The 20,425-nt window shown below is 47.3% G+C and overlaps 1 protein-coding gene across 1 annotated transcript in view; it reads left to right on the plus strand.

Moving 5' to 3' along the window:
• Positions 1-20,425, plus strand: part of gemin5 (gem (nuclear organelle) associated protein 5) — an 80,310-nt gene that overhangs the window by 37,182 nt on the left and 22,703 nt on the right. The window contains exons 12-21 of the mRNA XM_072590291.1: positions 433-506; positions 2,688-2,869; positions 3,853-3,992; positions 7,899-8,070; positions 9,151-9,396; positions 11,428-11,559; positions 12,675-12,797; positions 16,418-16,513; positions 17,315-17,452; positions 19,506-19,653. Of these exons, the coding sequence (XP_072446392.1) occupies positions 433-506; positions 2,688-2,869; positions 3,853-3,992; positions 7,899-8,070; positions 9,151-9,396; positions 11,428-11,559; positions 12,675-12,797; positions 16,418-16,513; positions 17,315-17,452; positions 19,506-19,653 (1,451 nt within the window). The remainder of the gene's footprint in view (positions 1-432; positions 507-2,687; positions 2,870-3,852; positions 3,993-7,898; positions 8,071-9,150; positions 9,397-11,427; positions 11,560-12,674; positions 12,798-16,417; positions 16,514-17,314; positions 17,453-19,505; positions 19,654-20,425) is intronic.

Below are 20,425 nucleotides of genomic sequence, written 5' to 3' on the forward strand. Positions count from 1 at the left end.
TGTGCTGTATGTTGACCCACAATGCCCTAAGGGAGGGAATTCCAGGACTTTGACCCAGTGAGAGTAAAGGAACAGTGATACGTTTCCATCTCAGGAGGGTGAGTGGCTTGGAGGGGAACTTGCAGGGGGTGGTATTCCCATGTATCTGCTGCCCTTGTCCTTCTAGATGGGTGGGTTTGGAAGGTGTTGTCTAAGGATTTTGGTGAGTTACTACAGTTGGCGATAGTACACACTGCTGCTACTGAGTGCTGGAGGTGGAGGGAGTGGGATGCTTATGTATGTGCTGCCAATGAAGTGGGCTGCTTTGTCCTGGAAGTTAAGCTTCTTGAGTGTTGGAGCTGCACCCATCCAGGCAAGTGGGGAGTATTGATGTTCATTGGTCAATGCACTTTGTTGATACATTCTGTTTATTGTCTCCCTATCCCTCATTAGCATAAACTTCCAGGTCGCAGTGAACTGAACTGGAAACCTGATGGTAAAGTCCTGGCTATTGGGAACGACGATGGGTGAGACTTTATCACATCACGTTTTGCCATGTGGCTGGATTAACTTAGGTACAAGTGGCAGCACAGTGAGCCACCTTGAACTGCTGTAATCCTTGTGAGGGGAATGGGGCTGAGCGTTGGTGCAGGGGAGGGGATTCCAGGCATTTCACCTGTAATTACAAGTTGGGAAGGTTAAGGGATAGGGATTACAGGCATCTTGTGGCGTAGTCGTAGTGTCCCTGCCTCTGAGCCTGAGGGTGCCTCTGGTTCCCAATCCTTGTTCCCAGATAATAACATCTCTGAACAGAAAATGTGTCAATATTATTTTACTCCATTAATAATCTTGATAATTCAGTTCAAATGTGTGTGGATCTGGGAGTTTGAATAATATTCAAAACTAAAATTAAAGGGGTATTTGGTAAATGAAGTGAAAAGGCTGGTGTCAGCTAATGTGACCACCAGAATGTTGGATCATTTACGTCCAGCTGGTTCACTAATAAACATGTTATAAAGGCACCTTATGTTCATAATGTGGTGAAGCTGGTGTTGGACTGGGGTGTACAAAGTTAAAAAATCACACAACACCAGGTTATAGTCCAACAGGTTTAATTGGAAGCACTAGCTTTCGGAGCACTGCTCCTTCATCAGATGGTAGTGGACCAGTGCTCCGAAAGCTAGTGCTTCCAGTTAAACCTGTTGGACTATAACCTGGTGTGTGATTTTTAACCTTATGTTCAAGTTACTTCACATTCTCACTCACTCACTCCCAAACGTGCTCAGTTGTACTCTTAACTCACACCTAACCTTGTGTACACTGTCTCACATGTTTGAAAAATGGCTGCAGCATTTGCACACACAGTAACCTTTGGGCTTTGGTTTGATTCAGTCTGTGTGTTCGCATACACCGGCAATGAGATTTGCAGTGACTGCAAAACCTCCTTCATTTATTTCAGTGAATAATCATGTGATTGTCCTTGGCCAATTTGCGGTTTCAGTTTATACTTGGCTGCTGTTAACTGACTTAGCAAGCTGCTCAGTTGGCTCTGAGCAATAAATGCCAGCCTTGCCAGTGATGCCAGTATCCTGAGAGTGACTGCACCTTTTTTCAAATTCCTCACCGAATTGAGATTTGCTCTTTTGTTGATATAGTCAGTGGTAATCACTCTCTCTCAAAAGAAATATTTATTGGCCATTCATTGCTGAGTTTTAGAAAATGGTGTTTGGGGTAGAAGTGTCAAGGGAACCTAATTGTTTTCCCATAGATGTAGGATTGACAGAATCCCGCATGGGAAAGGAGGCCGTTTGGCCCGTTTTGCTTCTACCAGCTTCCTTTCAAAAAGCTATCCAATTTCCCAAGATTCTCCTTGGGCAGGAGAGTTGATGAAGAGAGATTGGACAGGCTGGGGTCATTTTCACTGGAGTAGAGGAGACTGAGGGGGCCATAATTGAGATGGAGAAAATTGAGGCATAAAGATAGGGTTGACAGGAAGGACCCTTTTGCTTTGGTGGAGCGATCAGTGTGCCTGGTCATAGATTGAAGGTAAAGGCCGGGCGATTTAGAGGAGATGTTAGGAAAACTTTTTTTCACCCAGAGGGTGGTGGGAATCTGGAAATCCCTGCCTGTGAAAGGGGCAGAAGCAGAAACCCTCATCGCATTGAGGAAATGTTTAGATGTCCTTTTGTGAGGCATAAGCACACAAGACTATGGACCAAGTGCTGGGAAATGGGGTTTTGAGCAGTTAGGTGGTTGTATTTGAGCAGGATAGACTCGATGGGCTGAATTATAAACTGAAGTCACAAATCAGTCAAGGACAAACATAGAAACAAAGAAGATCAGAGCAGGAGAAGGCCATTAGTCCCTTCAAGCCTGTTTAGCCATTCATCATGATCATGGCTGATTGTCCAACCCAATAGCTTAATCCTGCTTTCTCCCCATGACCTTTGACAAGTGCTATAGCGAGCTGTCTCTTAAATATATTTTATATGTTGTAAGCCCCTATGACTCTAATTTGTCCCATGGTCTCTTAACTCTCTCCCTGTAGCTTGATTAAAGTTTCCATGTAATGGGGAGGGTGGGAAAATGTTCTTATTGTATCCTTGAAGTCGTTGCTGTTCTTATTTTCCTTCTGACTCACCCTCACAGTTGGGGCGTGTTGTGTGGATGCTGTTGCTATGGTATTTGATGTTTCTGTCTCTCTCTAGGTCGATTGAGATCTTCCAGGCTCCTCACTTGAAGTTGCTGTGCACCATTCAGATGCACCACAAGCTGGTGAATGCTATCCGCTGGCATCACCCACACGGCACACAACCTGAGCTCAGCTCCCTCATCGCTTCTGGCTCCAACAATGCCATTATCTACGTCCACAACCTGAAAACCGTGCTGGGTAACTGCTCCCCCTAACTCTCTGTGGTACACCGACAGACTCCCCTCTTCACACGCCATAAACCCCGCCCCCATCCCCCAAGGATCGTAGCAAGCAGGAGTAGGCCACTCGGCCCTTCGAGCCTGCTGCATGACTGTGGCTCATTATCCGGTCCCCGATCACACCCTGCTGGAGTTTGTCCCAGTGTACCGTCTACCTGGAGCTGTTGAACCAGCCCGTGCTCCTGTCCACATTCCCGTTCACTCCTGACACTCTGCAGGGCCTAGGCTGGCCTCACCTGTGATAGCAGAAGGGATGAACTTGGGGCTGAATGGCCTCTTTTGCCCTCTTGGGCAGGGAGTCCTTGCGCCACAGGCGGCTGGATTGGACGACTAGTCTCTGTTTCTCATGGTTCACCATTTCAGCCGCATCCTGAATCCCATTGAGCTGACGGGAGGTTTGGATCAGACTCGATCCATTGTGTACAAGTTGTTCTGCTGTCACGCAACACTCCCATTCCTCTGCAACTCCTTGCTATAGAAAATCACGCTGTGGGAAATAGCTATATAAAATAAATCGCAATCTTCACGCTGGCCGCATTTTGAAAATTGCTGTACCCATTCGATAGAAAGTTCATGTTATCCAAACAACGTCCACAATTCATCAATCATGTTATAACCAATTCACGTTGACGGAACACAGGTTATACCATAATGATCTGTTCAGTAGCTACTCAGGTTAGTGTGAGAGGTGACAGACTGTTAGCACGCACTGTCACTCCCTTTCACTCTGTCCTGCTCACAGTATCCTATTGATAGCGTTGTGCGGTGGTTTATTAGTGACTGCTATGTCCGTGAGCTTCATGGACTGCTAGTCTGTGCAGTGTAACCAAAAACTGAGAGTGCCTCCCTCCTTCAGCTCAGTGCTTGCTCCTGCATTGTCGTAAGGCAGCAGGCCGTCAAATGGAATAAAAGCGCAAGTTATTTCCTTTCTCTTTGTCTCAGAGAGCCCTCCGGACACTCCAATAACAGTGACTGAACCGTACAGGACGTTACCAGGGCATTCTGCGAAGATCACGAGTCTGGCGTGGAGCCCTCACCACGATGGAAGGCTGGTGTCAGCCTGCTATGATGGCACTGCGCAGGTGAGCTCCTCATTCAATAGGGTCTTAAACTAGAAAACGACTGAGACTTTGACATCTCGAGTATTTTCCCCTATCCCTCAATTACCAGCAGAAATGGGAGTGATCCACCAGCTTTCTGAACTCTTTTTATTCACTTGTGGGATGTGGGTATCGCTGGCTGGGCCCAGCATTTATTGCCTGTCCCTAGTTGTCCTTGAGAAAGTGGGGATGAGTTGCCTTCTTGAACCGCTGCAGTCCATGTGCTGTAGGTAGACCCACTTTGTCATTGGGAGGGAATTCCAGGATTTTGACCCAGCGATACTGAAGGAACAGGGATATATTTCCAAGTCGGGAAGGTGAGTGGCTTGAAGGGGAACCTGCAGATGGTGATGTTCCCTTGTATCTGCTGCCCTTGTCCTTCTAAATGATGATGGTTGTGGGTTTGGAAAATTTCTAAGATGAATTTCTGCAGTGCCTCTTGTAAATGGTAGACACTGCTGCTACTGAGCATCTGCTGCTACTGATGGTGGAAGTGGATGGCACTACATCCACAAATAATCACAAGCTCCTCTATTCTGAATAAAGTTGAGCTTCTTGCGTGTTGTTGGAGCCGCACCCATCCAGGGCAAGTGGGGAGTATTCCATCACACTCCTGCCTTGTGCCCTGTGGATGGTGGACAGGATTTGGGGAGTCAGGGGGTGAGTTACTCGCCGCAGCATTCCTAACCCCTGACCTTCTGTTGCAGCCACTGCTTTTACATGGCGAGTCCATTTGAGTTTCTGATCATTGGTAACCCAAGATTGTTGATAGTGGTGTCAACATAGTGGTAACACCATCGAATGTCAAGGGGTGGAGGTTAAATTATTTCTTATTGGAGATGATCGCTATCTGGCACTTGTGTGACAGGAATGTTACTTAAGGATGTCAAGGTTTTCGATAGGGCACCGTGGGGATATGCCAGGCTGGAACCAGGGCAGAGGGAACCTGGCTGTGCTGAGAGATTGGAGAAACTGAGTTGGTTTTCCCTGTGGAACAGAGAAGGTTAAACCAAGATTTAATGACAGAACCTGACAAGTTCTGATCAAGGAAATAAGAAACTGTTTCCATTAGTTGAAGAACCAGCCACCAGAAAGACACTGGTTTGTGGCTGTTGATGTGTGTGAGAGAGAGAGAGAGAGAGAGAGAGAGATGGGAATAATCTTTGTGCAGTGAGTGCTGATCTAGAATTATCTTAAAAGATGGTGGAAGCAGGTTCCAAAGGGAATCCAATAATCCTTGGATGGGGTATGGTGGGAGGGGGGAGGGGGAAGTACAAGACTGGATAAAAACATTGGAATATGAGAATGTTTGCCCTGATGATGATGCTTCATACCTTTCGTTGACAAAAATCTATCAATACCAGTTGTAAAGCTTAACAATTCACCCAAAATTGATTGTTTTTTGCTAAAGGTGGCTCCAAACCTATACCAACCTTTCTGTATAGATATCGTTTCCTGATTTTGCCTCTTAAGAAATTAGAGTCTGACTTCTTTACCATTTCTTCCTACTCCGAGACTATCCGACCGGTAGGAATAACGTCTCTCTATCTCTGTCCAGCTTATTAGTTACCTTTTGTGTCTTGAAAGCTTCAATCAAACTGCTGTTTAACCTTCTAAATTGCAGGGAATGCAATCCTTTGCTTGTTTATAGTATGTCCCCCTTATAATTTAACCCTTAGAGTCCAGGCATCATTCTGATGAATCTACACTGCACACCCTGCAATCCTTTGTGGAGGTGAGGGGTACAGGAAGGTGCTGTTGACATAGAACTGCTCTCAAATGCTCCAGTGTGACCTAACTAGGGCTCGATGTGACTGAAGCATGATCTATTATTTTCTAGTTCTTGCAGTGAGAGAGAGTTCTTCCAAAGATCTGACATAGGGGTACGGGCTGAATGGCTGTCTCCTGTGCTTTATTATTCTTTGTGATGCTGCTCCTGGTGGTGGGTGTTGAGTTATAGGAGCAGGCCATTCAGCCCCTTGAGCCTGTTCCACCATTCAGTGAGATCATGGCTGATCTGTGGCCTAACTCCACATATCTTGCCTTTGGCCCAAATCCCATAATATTTTGCTTAACAAAAATTAGTCTATCTCTAATGTCTGATCCAGCATCAACAGCTCATTGGGTACTTAAAATGACCTTTAAGCTAATAGCTAATGTACTCTCCTGGTCCTGAGGGTGTGACATTCTCAGAGATGAGGATTGCCACGCCTTTGCTGTTCTCTCCCAGTTTATGTGGAGGTGAGGGGGGGAGGGAGGTGCTGTTCACATAGCCTCAGTGATTTGCTATGTTCTCGTATAGTCAGACTGCGTGACTTCAAAAGTCTGCAGCTGTTGGGCTTCATTTGGGTAGCACATTGGGGCAGCCCCACTTTACACCAATTACTGGAAAGGAAAGGGGACTAATGTGGAGATGTTTTTACAAGAGAACTAGCCACCCTGTGCCTCTTGCAAACAAGCATTTAGAAAAGGGAAGATGAGAAGTAACCTTCTAATCAGCAAGAACAAATTCAACAGATCTTGTGAACAAAGATGACTGAATTGCTTTGTGGGTTACCCTGCTGTCTACCTTTTTTTCTGTTTGTGTGGGGGGGTTTGGGGAATTTGTTTTAATTTGATTACATTTCAGCGTGGAAATAGGCCCTTTGGCCCAACAAGTCCACACCGCCCCGCCGAAGCGCGACCCACCCATACCCCTACATTTACCCCTTACCTAACACGACGGGCAATTTAGCATGGCCAATTCACCTAACTTGCACATCCTTGAACTGTGGGAGGAAACTGGAGCACCCGGAGGAAACCCACGCAGACACGGGGAGAACGTGCAAACTTCACACAGTCAGTCGCCTGAGGCAGGAATTGAACCTGGGTCACCGGCGCTGTGAGGCAGCAGTGCTAACCACTGTGCCACCGTGCTGCCCACATGCCACAGTGCTGCCCGTGTGGTGTGTTATGATGATAGTTTAGCCTGTAGCACGAGTCTGTCTTTAATAAATAGTGATTCTTGGTCAGGAGAAACCTGGTCCATGTTTTTTATCGACCTGACTTTGGTAATTGGAGAATATGGAGCATTTACTTTAAAGTCTTTGACTTTAGTGTTGACTCCAGAAACAGTGGGAATTGGTTTCTAGTCTGTTACTCCAGTCAGATGTGACACCTATTGCACTGTGCATTGTCTCATTGTGGCCTGGGAGTCTTTTGCCAGTCGCTGAATCCCCCCTCCCCTGGTTTTTGACTCTTTCTCCAAGAGAAGCAGTTTCTCTCTCTATGCAGGCCCCTGGTGATTTTTGACTGCCTTGATCAAACAGCCCTAGTTATTCCAATCGATCCACAAAACTGCAGCTCAGTGGTTAGCACTGCAGCCTCGATTCCACCCTCTGGTGACTGTCAGTCTGGGGTTTGCACATTCTCCCCTGTGTCTGCGTGGGTTTCTCCCACAGCCCAAAGATGTGCAGATTAGCTGGATTGGCCATGGCAAATTGCACCATGGTGTCCAGGGATGTGCAGGCCAGGTGGATTAGCCATGGGGAATGAAGGGTTACAGGGACAGGGTAGAGGTTTGGGTGGAATGCTGTTTGCAAGGTCGGTGTGGAATTAATGGGTTAAATGGTCTGCTGCTACACTGTAGAGATTCTATGAACTCTAGTTCCTCGTTCTTGGAACTGATTGAGTAAATCCTTTCTGCACCCAAAGCCTTTCTCTCCTTCCTAGCCCAGATCTGGATGAATGTGGTCTGCGTTGTAAAGGCGGTGAGGATTATTTGTGGATTGTGGGAGGAGCAGGCTCAGTAGGAAGGCTGCCCCGTTTAGGGGGAGGGAGGGTGTTTTATTCCCTGGGTTACACATTCACTCTTTATGGAAAGTTATGGTGATGCTTTCTGTGTTTCAGGTCTGGGATGTCCTGAAGGAGGAGCCTCTGAGCAACTATCGGGGACACATTGGGAGGTTGCTGGGGGTCCAGTGGTCTCCAGTTGATCCGGACTGTGTGTGGACAGGAGGCGATGACTTCACAGTACGGCACTGGGAGGTCTCAAAGCAAGAGCATACCCGACCACCTAAAGGTACTGACCACCTCGTCCTGCGTCGTCCCTGTCCCACAGTCATTGTAACATTTTGTTCCAGCCTTTACCACTTTTTCCTGAAAAATATCTCTGCCTCGGGACATCCCTGAGAACTCTGCAACCATTTGAGTGTTTTTGAGATGTTGTCATTGCTATGTAAGAGGAATGGTGATCGAATTTTATGCACAGCAAGATCCCATAGCAAGACCTGTTTTAGTGACGTTAATTGAGAAGCAGGAATAAACCATTAGCTCCTCCCTCCATCACCAAAATTCCAAATACTATAAATTTCACCTACTATCAGGCAGGAGTTTGGTTAAATACAGAAAGGTTGAAAAGGCTTCTCCCCACCCCATGCCAATTTGGGAATTTCTTGCTGTTCCTTCAGTGTCACTGGGTCATAATCCTGGAACTCCCTCCCCAAGGGCATTGTGGGTCAACATGGAGCTGCAGCGGTTCAAGAAGGCAGCTCACCACCACATTCTCAAGGGGCAGTTAGGGACGGGCAATAAACTGAGGCCCAGTTGGTGTTGCCCAGGGCCTGAGTGAGTGTAAACACATTATTCAGAGGGATGTCCTCTGCTGGGACAGTTCACCAGGAGGTGTCAGAATCTTCCAGTTCAAGCCAGGCTATAAGGCAGTGATATCCAGAGCTACCTTTCCCACAATAAGATGAATAAAAATCTGGAATTCCTTTCCACTGATGATCTCTCTCTGCTCTCCCCCACCACCACCACCTGAAACATCAGCAGAGGGATGGTTCGGACTTTAAAGACTGAGATTAAATCTTTGTTTTGAATTGGCTAATGGTACCAGATCCCTCGGAGAAGAGCAGAGAAAATGAAGTTTAGATACATCTCAAACCGTAGGTTGAATGGTAGGAAGTCTCTGAAGGGCTGAATGGCCTCCTGCTCTTCCTGTGCAGTGCTGAAAGATGTCGACGTTACAAACCCGGCTGGTCACAAAGCTGTCTTTTCCGTTGTGGCAGATTTTGAAGCTCTTGCTCCAGAGGGTCAGCAACTGAGGAGCGTTTTAAATGGTCTCTTTCTTTTCTCCCCCCTCTCAAAAAAAACAATCCAGGAAAGAAGTCCATCGAGTTGGAGAAGAAAAGGCCCAACTGCACAAAACCCAAATCGAAAAAGGCCAGGAAGCGAACCGAGAAGGGGAGCGTGGGGCAGGATGGGGAGGAGACCCGGGACAACTCAACGCAGAGTGTGGTAGGCAGTAGGAACAGCAGCGCTGACCAAGCGGAGGAAGAGGAGGAGGAAGACTGTCGGGACGAGACAGAGATGGCAAAGTTGTCCAATGGGACTTCTCGAACCCCGGGTAGGCAGCTCTTCCCATGCTTCTCCCTGGTTGCTGTGTTGGCTGGAGTTCAGGGGAGCTCTGTCCCTTATAACCCCATCGCGATGCTCCCCTGACACCAGTGCAGGGGGAATGCTGCACAGTCAGAGGTGTGGTTTTAGGGGCTCTGGTTTCAGATCTCGTCCCCCGATGACATTTGGCAGGACAGGTTGGCGTGGTGGTCATATCAGGCTGTGATGCTATGGGGGCACAGGTTCAGATCTCACCAGGACTGCTGGTGGTGGAATTTAAGTTCACTTGATCAAATCTGGTTGAAATCTAGTCTCATGGAAACGGAAAATGGGAGTGACTGAAGGCCTTTCAGCCCATCGTGTCAGCTCTGCCTTTAGCACGATCATGACGGAACTTATTAAATTAACCTGAAATCTCTTTACATCCTCATGTCACACTCACCCCAGTCTAGTTCTGTGTTTTCAGTGAACTTGGAAATATTACACTTAATTCCCTCATCCATATCATCATTATTTATTATGGATAGCTTGAATCTAGCACTGATTCCTACAGTATTCCACTTATCACTGCCTTCCACAATAAAAATGACCCATTTATTCCTGTTCTGTTTCCTGCCTGCTAACACATTCTCAGTCCATGCCGGTACATTAGCCCCAGTCCTATGAGCATTTGATTTCAACCAAAGACCTCCTGTCATGGACTTCATTAAAAGCCTTCTAAAAATTCCAAATACACCGCCTTCACTGGATTTCCCATATCTATCTTCTTTTTAATACTCACAAAAAAATCTCCAGTAGCTTTGTCAAACACCATCTCTTTAATCAATCCATATTGACTTTATTTAATCCTGTTGGTATTTTCAAGTTGTCCTGTTGTCGTATCCTTCCTGAACTTTGACATTTAATTTTCTACCTACTGATGTCATGCTCACGGGTCTGTAATTCCCGGTTTTCCCTCTTCCTCCTCTTATAAATGGTGGAATGATGTTTTGCCAGGACTGTATCAGAATCTGTAGAACTTAGCAGATGTATTGGTCATTATCTTCCCATTTCCACAGTTACCTTTTAATACCTTGGGTTGTAGATTATCAGGCCCTGGCATTTGTCTGCTTTCAGTCCCATTCATTTTTTCGACACTTTATTTTCCCATCTAGTACGAATTCCTTTCAGTTCCTCCTTCCCACAAGGATTAGGGAACCTAACCCTATTTCTAGTACTCCTGAGAAGTTTTTTGTTCTTCGAGTCATAGAGATGTACAGCACGGAAACAGACTCTTCAGTCCAACTTGTCCATGCCGGCCATGAATCCTAATCTAATCTAGTGCCATTTGTCAACACTTGCCCATATCCCTCTAAACCCTTCCTATTCATGTACCCATCCAGATGCCTTTTAAATGTTGTAATTGTACCAGCCTCCTCTGGCAGCTCATTCCATATATGTACCAGCATTTGCGTGAAAAAGTTGCCCCTTTGGTCCCTTTTAAATCTTACACTTCTCACCCTCAACCTGTTCTTGTTCATATAAGCAGTTGTTTAATTGCTCTGTCATATCTTTATCATCTGTTATCAATGCTCCCATTTTTAGATTGTGAGGAGCTTATGTTGGTCTATGCCAATTTTCCTTTCTACATGCTGAAGAGGATATTGAATCCACTTTTACGTTCCTTGTACCTTTACTCTCGTACTCTATCTTATTCATCCTGTTAATGGCTGTCTTGGTCCTCCATTGCTGAATTCTAAACTTGGTCCTCAGGCTTGCTAATTTTTTTGAGGAAATTTGTATGACTCCTCTTTGGGACAGTGATGGTGACCTTGAAATTTGCAATTGTGATAAAAACCACATGTAATTCATCAGTGTGTTTATCTGGCCTGGTCTGGCCTACATATGACTCTAGATCCACTGTAATGTGGTGACTCTTAACTGTCTTCAGGAATAGTGTCACGAGCCACAAAGTCGATGATGATCGCTCTCGTTGATTTGTGCAGGCTGTCCTTCACTCGCTTACTCTCTCTCACCTTTCTCTACGTCTCTTCCCGAATAGTTTCACTGAATGAGCCCAGAGCATTGGAGAACACGGATCGCATTCTTCCCAACAGCCTACACGCCAATCCGAGCCAAACTCCCCAGGGGAAGCCAGACCGGCTGAAGGATGAGAGGAGGAGGGAGCGAGCAGGTAAACCTTCATCTGACTGAGATTGTACTTTGAGATGTTTCTGGCCACGTGCAGGATGCTGGAGCCAGAGGGCAGGGGGAAATGATAGACCAGGGCAGAGTGGAGCTCCCTCAGCCTGCCCTATGCTCCTCCAAGCCCCAGTCTCAGTCAGATTTCACCCTGTCACTGCACCAGTGCAAGCTCAATTCCACTGTGCCACTCAATCGAAAGAAACAATCCGATTTTTCAGACTTAATCATCTTTCAGCTCTATGTGGCAAAAAAGAGCTTGAATCTGTATAGCGCCGTTCACCTCTGTAGTGTCACTGAAAAGAGATGAGCAACCTTCAAAAGAGCAGAGACCAAAAGAGCAGTTAGAAAAACAACAACTTAGTTACAGCAGAAAAGCAGGCCATTCAGCCTAGATGTTCCATGCTGTGCTCAAGCCTCTGCCTGCCTCATCCCGAACTCCCATCAACCCAGCCGATTTATTCCTTTCTCTGTCATAGGGTTACTGAAATGTTCACTCGGTGATAGCGAGTTCCTCTGTTCCTCTCTCCTTCTACCCATCCCCTTCCCCAATTCCACATCTCTCTCCATCTTCTCCCCTGCCCCCACTCAATCTCCACATCTCTCCCCACCCCTGCCACCCCCAGACCTTCCCTTCCCCACCACCCCACCAAGAATTTTCTCCTGAATTCTGATTAAGCAGCTTCTCGATGTCAACCATTTTGAAAAAAACCCCATTTTGAACGGCCACTTAGGTTCCATTAGGATCCCCCTACCCGTCCCCCACCCCTCCCCTCACCTTTCAGTGCAGTAGATATTTCCCACTTGCCACAGAGACCAGGCCTTGGTTTTCTGATCCAAGAAATGACTCTTAAGTCAGTGCCACACTTCCCCCAGAGCCCATTGCATTGTTTTGTTTTAATTTGAGCTGATGGCGATTGGGCAATGGGAGAGTGATGGAATAGCCTGGGCCCAGGGTAGTGCAGGCATGGGTGATGGTTTCTGCAGTAGATGAGCTGAGGCAAGGCCTGTGATGGCTAACCTGGACCAAAAGTAACAAGTTATGTTGCGCTTCGAGTGGGAGACAATGATCAGGTGCATGTCTGAGGCTGGTGCTTCTTGTTGTAGAGGTGGCTATGAAGAAGAAGAAAGGGCGATCTGTTCTCCCACTCAGTACGATCAACGATCACCGATCAAAGGAGGAGCTTCTCTCGGACTGTGTGAATCTCGCTAACATCCTCTACTCGAAAGGTGAGTTGTGCACAGCAAGAAGCTGTGTACCTTTTATATTCTAGCTCTTCCTCTTCTCTCCTGGGATATGGACATCTCTGGGGTGGACCAGAGTCCCTGACTGTCCTTGAACTGAGTGAGCCATTAAACTGTTCCAGGGGTCAGTTCAGAATCGGCTGTAATTGTGTGCGTCCGGAGACACAACATAGAATCCGTACAGCACGGATAGAGGCCATTTGGCCCATTGAGTTTACACCAACCTTCCAAAATGTCCTTTCTCCATAACCCTGCATTTCCCATGGCCAGTTCACCTAACCTGCACATCTTTGGACTGTGGGAGGAAACCGGAGCACCCGGAGGAAACCCACGCAGACACTGGGAGAATGTGCAAACTCCACACAGACAGTTGCCCGAGGCTGGAATCGAACTTGGTTCCCTTGCATTGTGAGGTGGCGGTGCTAACCACTGAGCCACCATGCTGCCCCTTGGAGGCTTGTATCCCCCAGAAATGAACCATTACAGATTAATCAGTTGAATTTAACTTCCAAGTTGCTGTGCTGGGACTTGAACCCACGTCCCCAAAGCATTACCCCGAGTCTCTGAATTGCTGGGGCAACAAGCAGGAGGTGGGAAGAACACGGCAAGCCTGGCAGCATCAGGAGGTGGAGAAGTCAACGTTTCAGGTTGGACTCCTGGCCAGTGACAGTGTCACTACACCACTCCTTTGCAATGTTTTATGTTTATTGATGGGATGTGGGTGTCACTGTCTCACCCGGATTTATTCATTAATATCAGCCACATTGCTGTGGGTCTAGGGGTCCTATGTAGGCCAGGACAGGTAAGGACCACAGTATCCTGCTCTAAATGATATTCATGAACAGTGGTTGACAATTGACAGTGGTTTCATGGGCATCATAAAAGACTAGCTTTTTATTTTTTTTAATGCAAAATTCATGTCTGCTGTGGTGGGATTTGAACCCCTCTCCTCAGATCATTAGCCTGGGCCTCTGTATTTCTAGTCCTGTGACAGTATCACTACGCCACTGCCCACACTGGCTTTCACTGCCTCAGGATATCACAGACCATTTTCACAGCCAATTCAGTGCTTTCTGAAATGTAACCACTCTGATAATATTGGAAACTCGATCAAAATGCCCAAAGTAAGCCGCTATGAATAACAACAGGATAATGACCAGAGAGAACTGAAAACAAAAAAGTGCTGGAGATCACAGTGAGCCAGGCGGCATCCATGGAGAGAGAGAGCAAGCTCTGATGAAGAGTCATCTAGTCTGGAAACGTTAGCTTGCTCTCTCTCCACGGATGCTGTCTGGCTCACTGTGATCACCAGCACTTTTTTTGTTTCCAGTTCAGATTCCAGCATCCGCAGTATCTTGCTGCTATAATGACCAGAGAGGTTTGTTTTCTTTCTCATTGGTTGGTTGAGGGATCCGTATTGGCTGAGGTACTGGAGGAAAACCTACTGTTCTTCAGTAGCCACCTCAAAGGGTGGGCAGAGGGGATTTGTACACTTGGCTCCAACAAGCTCAGTTTATAGCTAAATGCCCTCCTCCCTGGAGCCAATCTCATGTAAAGGCCACGTGCGGCCTATCACAGTGACTCCATTGCTGCCCCCGTCATGGCTCACACAAGGCCCAGGGTGTGTGGGGATGGAGCACTGGCCAGCAGCACAAGCCTAGGTTGCGGTTCCAGTCTTTGCCAACAGGAGGAGCTTGGCATGTGGTCATCACGGTGCCCTGAACTCTGGTGTCAGGGAGGGATTAGGCCATATACAGTATCTGCTGTGCCCTTGTCTGTTTTTCCTATTGCATTACTTGGGTGGTAATGTCACTGGCCTGGGAGCCAGGAGGCTCAGGTTAATATTTGGGGGATGTGGGTTCAAAACTCGCCCTGAGAGCTGGTGGCATTTCAATTTGGTGGTGAAGAAGTGTATAAAGACCGTCTCGGTGCAATGATGATTGTGAAACTGTTACTGATTGTTTCTGTAAAAACCCATCTGGTTCACCAGGAGGGAGATTTGCAGCCCTTACTGGGTCTGGGCCTAAATGTGACTCCAGACTCTCAGCACTCACCATTCAAGCGCAATTAGGGCTGGGCAACAAATGGTAATCTTTGCCAGCGACGCCCACATCCCGGGCATGGGGAAAGGAAAGCTTTGATGAGGGTAGTCTGTCCTGTCACTGTGATGCTGCTCTCTGTATGTTAACCAATGGGAATGTGATCATTAAGAACACTCATAGAATCCCTGCAGTGTGGAAGCAGGCCATTCAGCCCATAGAGTCCACACTGACCCTCCGAAGGTGATTCCACCCAGACACACCCCTCACCCTATTGCCATATCCCTCAAAGCTAATCCATCTTGTTTGAACATCACTGGACACTATGGGCAATTGAGCATGGCCAAACGTGCACATCTTTGGACTGTGGGAGGAAACCAGAGCACCCGGAGGAAACCCATACAGATATGGGGAGAATGTGCCAACTCCCCACAGACAGTCGCCCGAGGCTGGAATCGAACCTGGGTCTCGGGCACTGTGAGGCAGCAGTGCTAACCATTGAGTCGCCCTTCCCAAGCTGTCTCCTGCATCTGCCCCCAGCCTGTGGTCCCTGTCTGTGGAGACTTTCCTCTGGGAGTTGCTGTGGTGGTTATGTGGGTGTGTGCAGTGTTTAGGTATCTTCCTGGAGTCAGGACCTGGAGTAATTTTTATTCATTCCGGGAATGTGGCCTTTGCTAGATTGGTCGGTCTATCTCTAATTGCCTTGAAAGGTGGTGATGAACCCCTGCCTTTAATGTCGTCCTCCAAAAACTCATCATTCTTCCTTGGAAATATATCACTGTTCTTTCACTGTTAATGGGTGTAAATGCTGGAATTCCCTCCCTCTGGGCACTCACATGGAACACTGTTTCAAGAAGGTAGTGCACTACAACCACCTTGAGGGCAATTAGAGATGGGCAATAAATGCTGCCCTAGGATTGATGCCCATTTCTCCTGCATGAATAAAATTTCATGTCATTTTGTAATCTGTTCGATCGTGGATTATGGGTGTCACTGGCTAGGGAAGGATTAGCCATCTCTAATTGGTCAGAGGCCCATTGAGAGTCAGTCGCATTGCTATGGGTCCGGAGTCACGTGTAGGCTAGATCAGGTAAGGGCCGCAGATTCTTAGGGGACTTGACAGAGTGGATGCAGAAAGATTGTTTTCCCTGATGAGAGAGTCTAGGGCCAGATGATATAATCTCAGAATTAAAGATCATCGATTTAATTCCGAGATGAGGAATGTTTTCTGGCAGTGGGTGAACCTCTGGAATTCTTGACTGCTGAGGACTGTCGGGGGCTGGGTCATTCGGTATATTTCAGGCTGAGATGGATTTTTAAGCAGTAAGGGAATTCAGGGTTATAGGATAAAGGCAGGAAAGTGAGGTTGAGGATGATTGGATCAACTGTGATTTTATTGAATAGCAGAGCAAATTTGATGGGCTGAATGGCCTACTTCTGCTTCTATGTCCCATGGCAGGTTTCCTTCCTTGAAGGACATTAGTGAGTCAAGTGATTGCTCTGCCCACAGGAGATGGGATTACCTGCTGAAGGTGACCCCTTTAATGGTGTTTTCTGTTGATGTAGAGTCTGAGAGCCAGAGTCAGCCAGGATCGGGAGCTGAAATCCAGCTGGGTCTCTATGCGGACAGGGAAGCTCTGTACAGGATGTTCAAGGAGGAAGGTAAGTCTGCAATCCTTCCATCAGGACTCCTGAACAGCTACACACCAGCCTGTCCTGATCGATAAGAAGCTGATACTGGAGTTGGTCGCTTGGCATCTTGGGGAGACAGGGGTCACGTTTCGTGTGGGATTCATGGGGAAAGAGTTGGCTGAGGAAGCTCCAGCCAGCGATGCTGATATCCCGTGAGCGAATATACATCGCTGGCTGGGCCAGCATTCTTCATCCATTCCCCTCCGCCTGGGAGAAGGTGGTGATGAACTGTGACAGTCCATGTACGTTCCTATTTATCTCTGCCTCTCTTTGCCTGCCTTGCTCTCTCTTTCCCTCTTCCCTCCCCTCATTCCTGGGAGTCATTGGCCCAATCTGAACTCTGGCTGCTCACTAGCGCCACGACTAGCAGTGGCTTTAGCTGGATCTGCAGCTGGAGTGTGAGGGCACTTTGATTTGGCCCAGGATCTGGCTCTAGTCAGGCAGGGTTGTGAGAGTATGTGGGAGCATTAGCAGGGGAGAGCGTTCCTCCAGTGGGTGGGTGGGTGCCACCTTTCCCTCTGTTGGGAAGATGGAGGAGGAGTCCAGTCCTTCCCTTCCAAAAATTTTTCCCTCTCTATTTGGCGGTCTTTCTGTCTCAGATCCTGCAACCAAAACCAAAATTCCAGCCAGGCCTTCTACCTTGCAATCCCTTCTCTGACCTTGGGGAAGGAGTAAAGACAATATTTCATTGGATTTTTGTTTCTTAAGCAGCATTTTTCTTCCCATATTTTGTTTGACCGTGATGTGTGTTTGCTCCATGTTGTTTAACAGGGCAGAATCATCTCGAAGCTGGGCATTCCGAGATCTGTTACCAGCTGATGTTGTGGAAAGGTGACATCGGTGGAGCTTTGGAGATGGCCACTGAGAGGGGAGAGCTCAACGATACTTTAGTTGCTATGGCGCCCATGGGTAGGTTCGTAGAATCCCTACAGTGTGGAAACTCCGGCCCAACAAATCCACACTGACCCTCCGAAGAGTAACCCACCCAGATGTATTCCCCTACCCTATTACCCTATAATTTACCCCTGACTAATTGCGCCTAACCTACACATCCCTGGACACTCTGGGCAATTTAGCATGGACAATTCACCTAAACTGCACATCTTATTGGACTGTGGGAGGAAACCGGAGCACTCGGAAGAAACCCACGCAGACACTGGGAGAATGTGCAAACTCCACACAGCCACCCGAGGCTGGAATCGAACCTGGGTCCCTGGCGCTGTGAGGCAGCGGTACTAGCCACTGAGCCACCGTGCCATCCCTTGTTGTATTATACAGGAAGTGCAGTGAAGGTTTACCAGACTGGCTCCTGGGAGTTACATATAAAGAGAGGCTGGATTAGTTATATTCACTGAGATGATGAAAATGAGGGCAATCTCATAGAAATCTATAGAATTCTTACAGGACTGGACAGGGTAGACATAGGAAGGATGTTCCTGATGATGGGGTGTTTGGCTAACACTGTCACGCTCTCTGCTGTTTGCAACACTGCAAACATGAGGTGCTACGTTTTGGAAAGGTAAGTCAGAGCAGGACTTATACACTTAATGGTAAGGTCGTAGGGAGTGCTGCTGCACAAAGAGACCTTGGAGTGCAAGTTCATAGCTCCTTGAAAGTAGAGTCGCAGGTAGATAGGATAGTGAAGAAGGTGTTTGGTACATTTGCCTTTGCTGGTCATAGTATTGAACATTGGAGTTGGGAGGTCATGTTGTGGTTGTACAGAACATTGGTTAAACCACTTCTGTAATACTCTATTCAGTTCTGGTCTCCTTGCTAGAGGGAAGATGTTGTGAAACTTGAAAGGGTTCAGAAAAGATTTGAGCTATAGGGAGAGGTTGAATAGGTTGAGGCTGCTTTCCCTGGAGTGTCAGAGGCTGAGGGGTGACCTTATAGAGAGGGCATGGAGAGGGTGAATAGTCAAAAGTCTTTATCCAAGGGTAGTAGAGTCCAGAACTAGAGGGTATAGGTTTAAGATGAGAGATTTAAAAGAGCCTGAAGGGGCAACTTGTTCATGCAGAGGGTGGTACATGTATGGAATAAGCTGCCAGAGGAATTGGTGGAGGCTGGTACAATTGCAACATTTAAAAGGCATCTGGATGGGTATATGATTAAGAAGGATTTGGAGGGATATGGACCAAATACTGGCAAGTGGGGACTTGAGTATTTTAGGATATCTGGTCGGCATGGATGAGTTAGCCTGAAGGGTCTGTTTCTGTGCTGTAGATCTGTATGACTCTATGAAATATCTATGTACTTCCTGTCCATTTTTAACTATTTGTAACTAGTTCATCATCCATGCTGTAACTGTCCTAGATTAGATTCCCTACAGTGTGGAAACAGTCCCTTCGGCCCAATAAGTCCACACCGACCCTCTGGAAAGGAACCCACCCAGACCCATTTCCCTCTGACTAATGCACCTAGCACTACGGGCAATTTAGCATGGCCAATTCACCTGACCTGCACATCTTTGGACTGTGGAAGGAAACCGGAGCACCCGGAGGAAACCCACGCAAACTCTGGGAGAATGTGCAAACTCCACACAGACAGTCGTCTGAGGCTGGAATCGAACCTAGGACTCTGGTGCTGTGAGGCAGCAGTGCTGACCACTGAGCAACCGTGCCGCCCCTGGGAGTGTTTGATGGAGACAGTGTAGAGGGAGCTGACCATTCAGTTTAAAAGAGTAGAGGGAGGTTCACTTTCAGTTTAAAAGTGTAGAGGATTCTTTTCTCTGTATTTAACTACATGCTATACCTGCTGTGGAAGTGTTTGATGGTTTCAATTTTTACTGTTAATTTCAAAAGAGCAGAAGAGGCTTTACTTACAGTTTTAAGAGTAGGGGAGCTTCAGTCAGTATCTAACTCTGTGCTGGGAGTGTTTGCTGGGGGCAGTGTAGAGGAGGCTTCTCTGTGATGCTGACTATGTAAACTCCTCTGTATTAAACAACAGCCTTTGTTCCTTGCAGCTGGGTACACAGTTTGGGTGCGAACAGTTGAAGCCTTTTCCAAACAGCTGTGTTTCCAGGAACAGTATGTGAAGGCTGCCACTTACCTGCTGTACATCCACAAGGTCTACGAAGCCGTGAAGCTTCTCCAGTCTCACCAGCTGTTTCGGTAAGAGGGGGAGTGCGTGGTTTGTGCTGGGACAGGGGTTAGATGCTGGAGTGTGGGAGCCAGGAGCTCGTGGGTTCAAATGTCAATGCCTATGACATAACGGGCAGGATCAAGCTGACACTCGCAGTATTGCAGCACCATCCTTCATAGAATCAGTGTTCCCTCTGTGACTGTTCAGTCCATTGAGTCTGTAATGCCCCTTCCTTATCTCAAACCTCCTGCTTGTTCCCAGTGGTTGGGTTAATGATATCCCTTCAGACACTCACTCAATTCCCATTTGGATCTGCTTGCACTGGCCTTTCATACCCAATGTCCCAAACCATCACAACTTGCTGATTCCTCCTCCATTTCTTTTCTTCCTTTGCCAATTATTGCAAATCTGTCTACTTGACCAGAGGAAACCCTTCTGTGCATGAGGAACTGAAAGAGACTGCTCCCGATTATGATTTGGAGACACCGGTGTTGGACTGGGGTGTACAAAGTTAAAAATCACACACCAGATTATAGTCCAACAGGTTTAATTGGAAGCACACTAGCTTTCGGAGCGACGCTCCTTCATCAGGTGATTGTGGAGGGCTCAGTCCTAACACAGCTAAGGCTATGACAACGGATCGCACAACAATCAACAGACAGGAGGGTTCCCTCCCAGTTGGGGAACAATTCAGGGGTCCAGGACATTCAGCCTCGGACCTTCGGGTGACCATCCTCCAAGGTGGACTTCGGGACAGGCAGCAGAGAAAAGTGGCCGAGCAGAGGCTGATAGCTAAGTTCG

This window comes from Chiloscyllium punctatum, chromosome 20, assembly GCF_047496795.1.
Source record: "Chiloscyllium punctatum isolate Juve2018m chromosome 20, sChiPun1.3, whole genome shotgun sequence".
Lineage (NCBI taxonomy): Eukaryota > Metazoa > Chordata > Chondrichthyes > Orectolobiformes > Hemiscylliidae > Chiloscyllium > Chiloscyllium punctatum.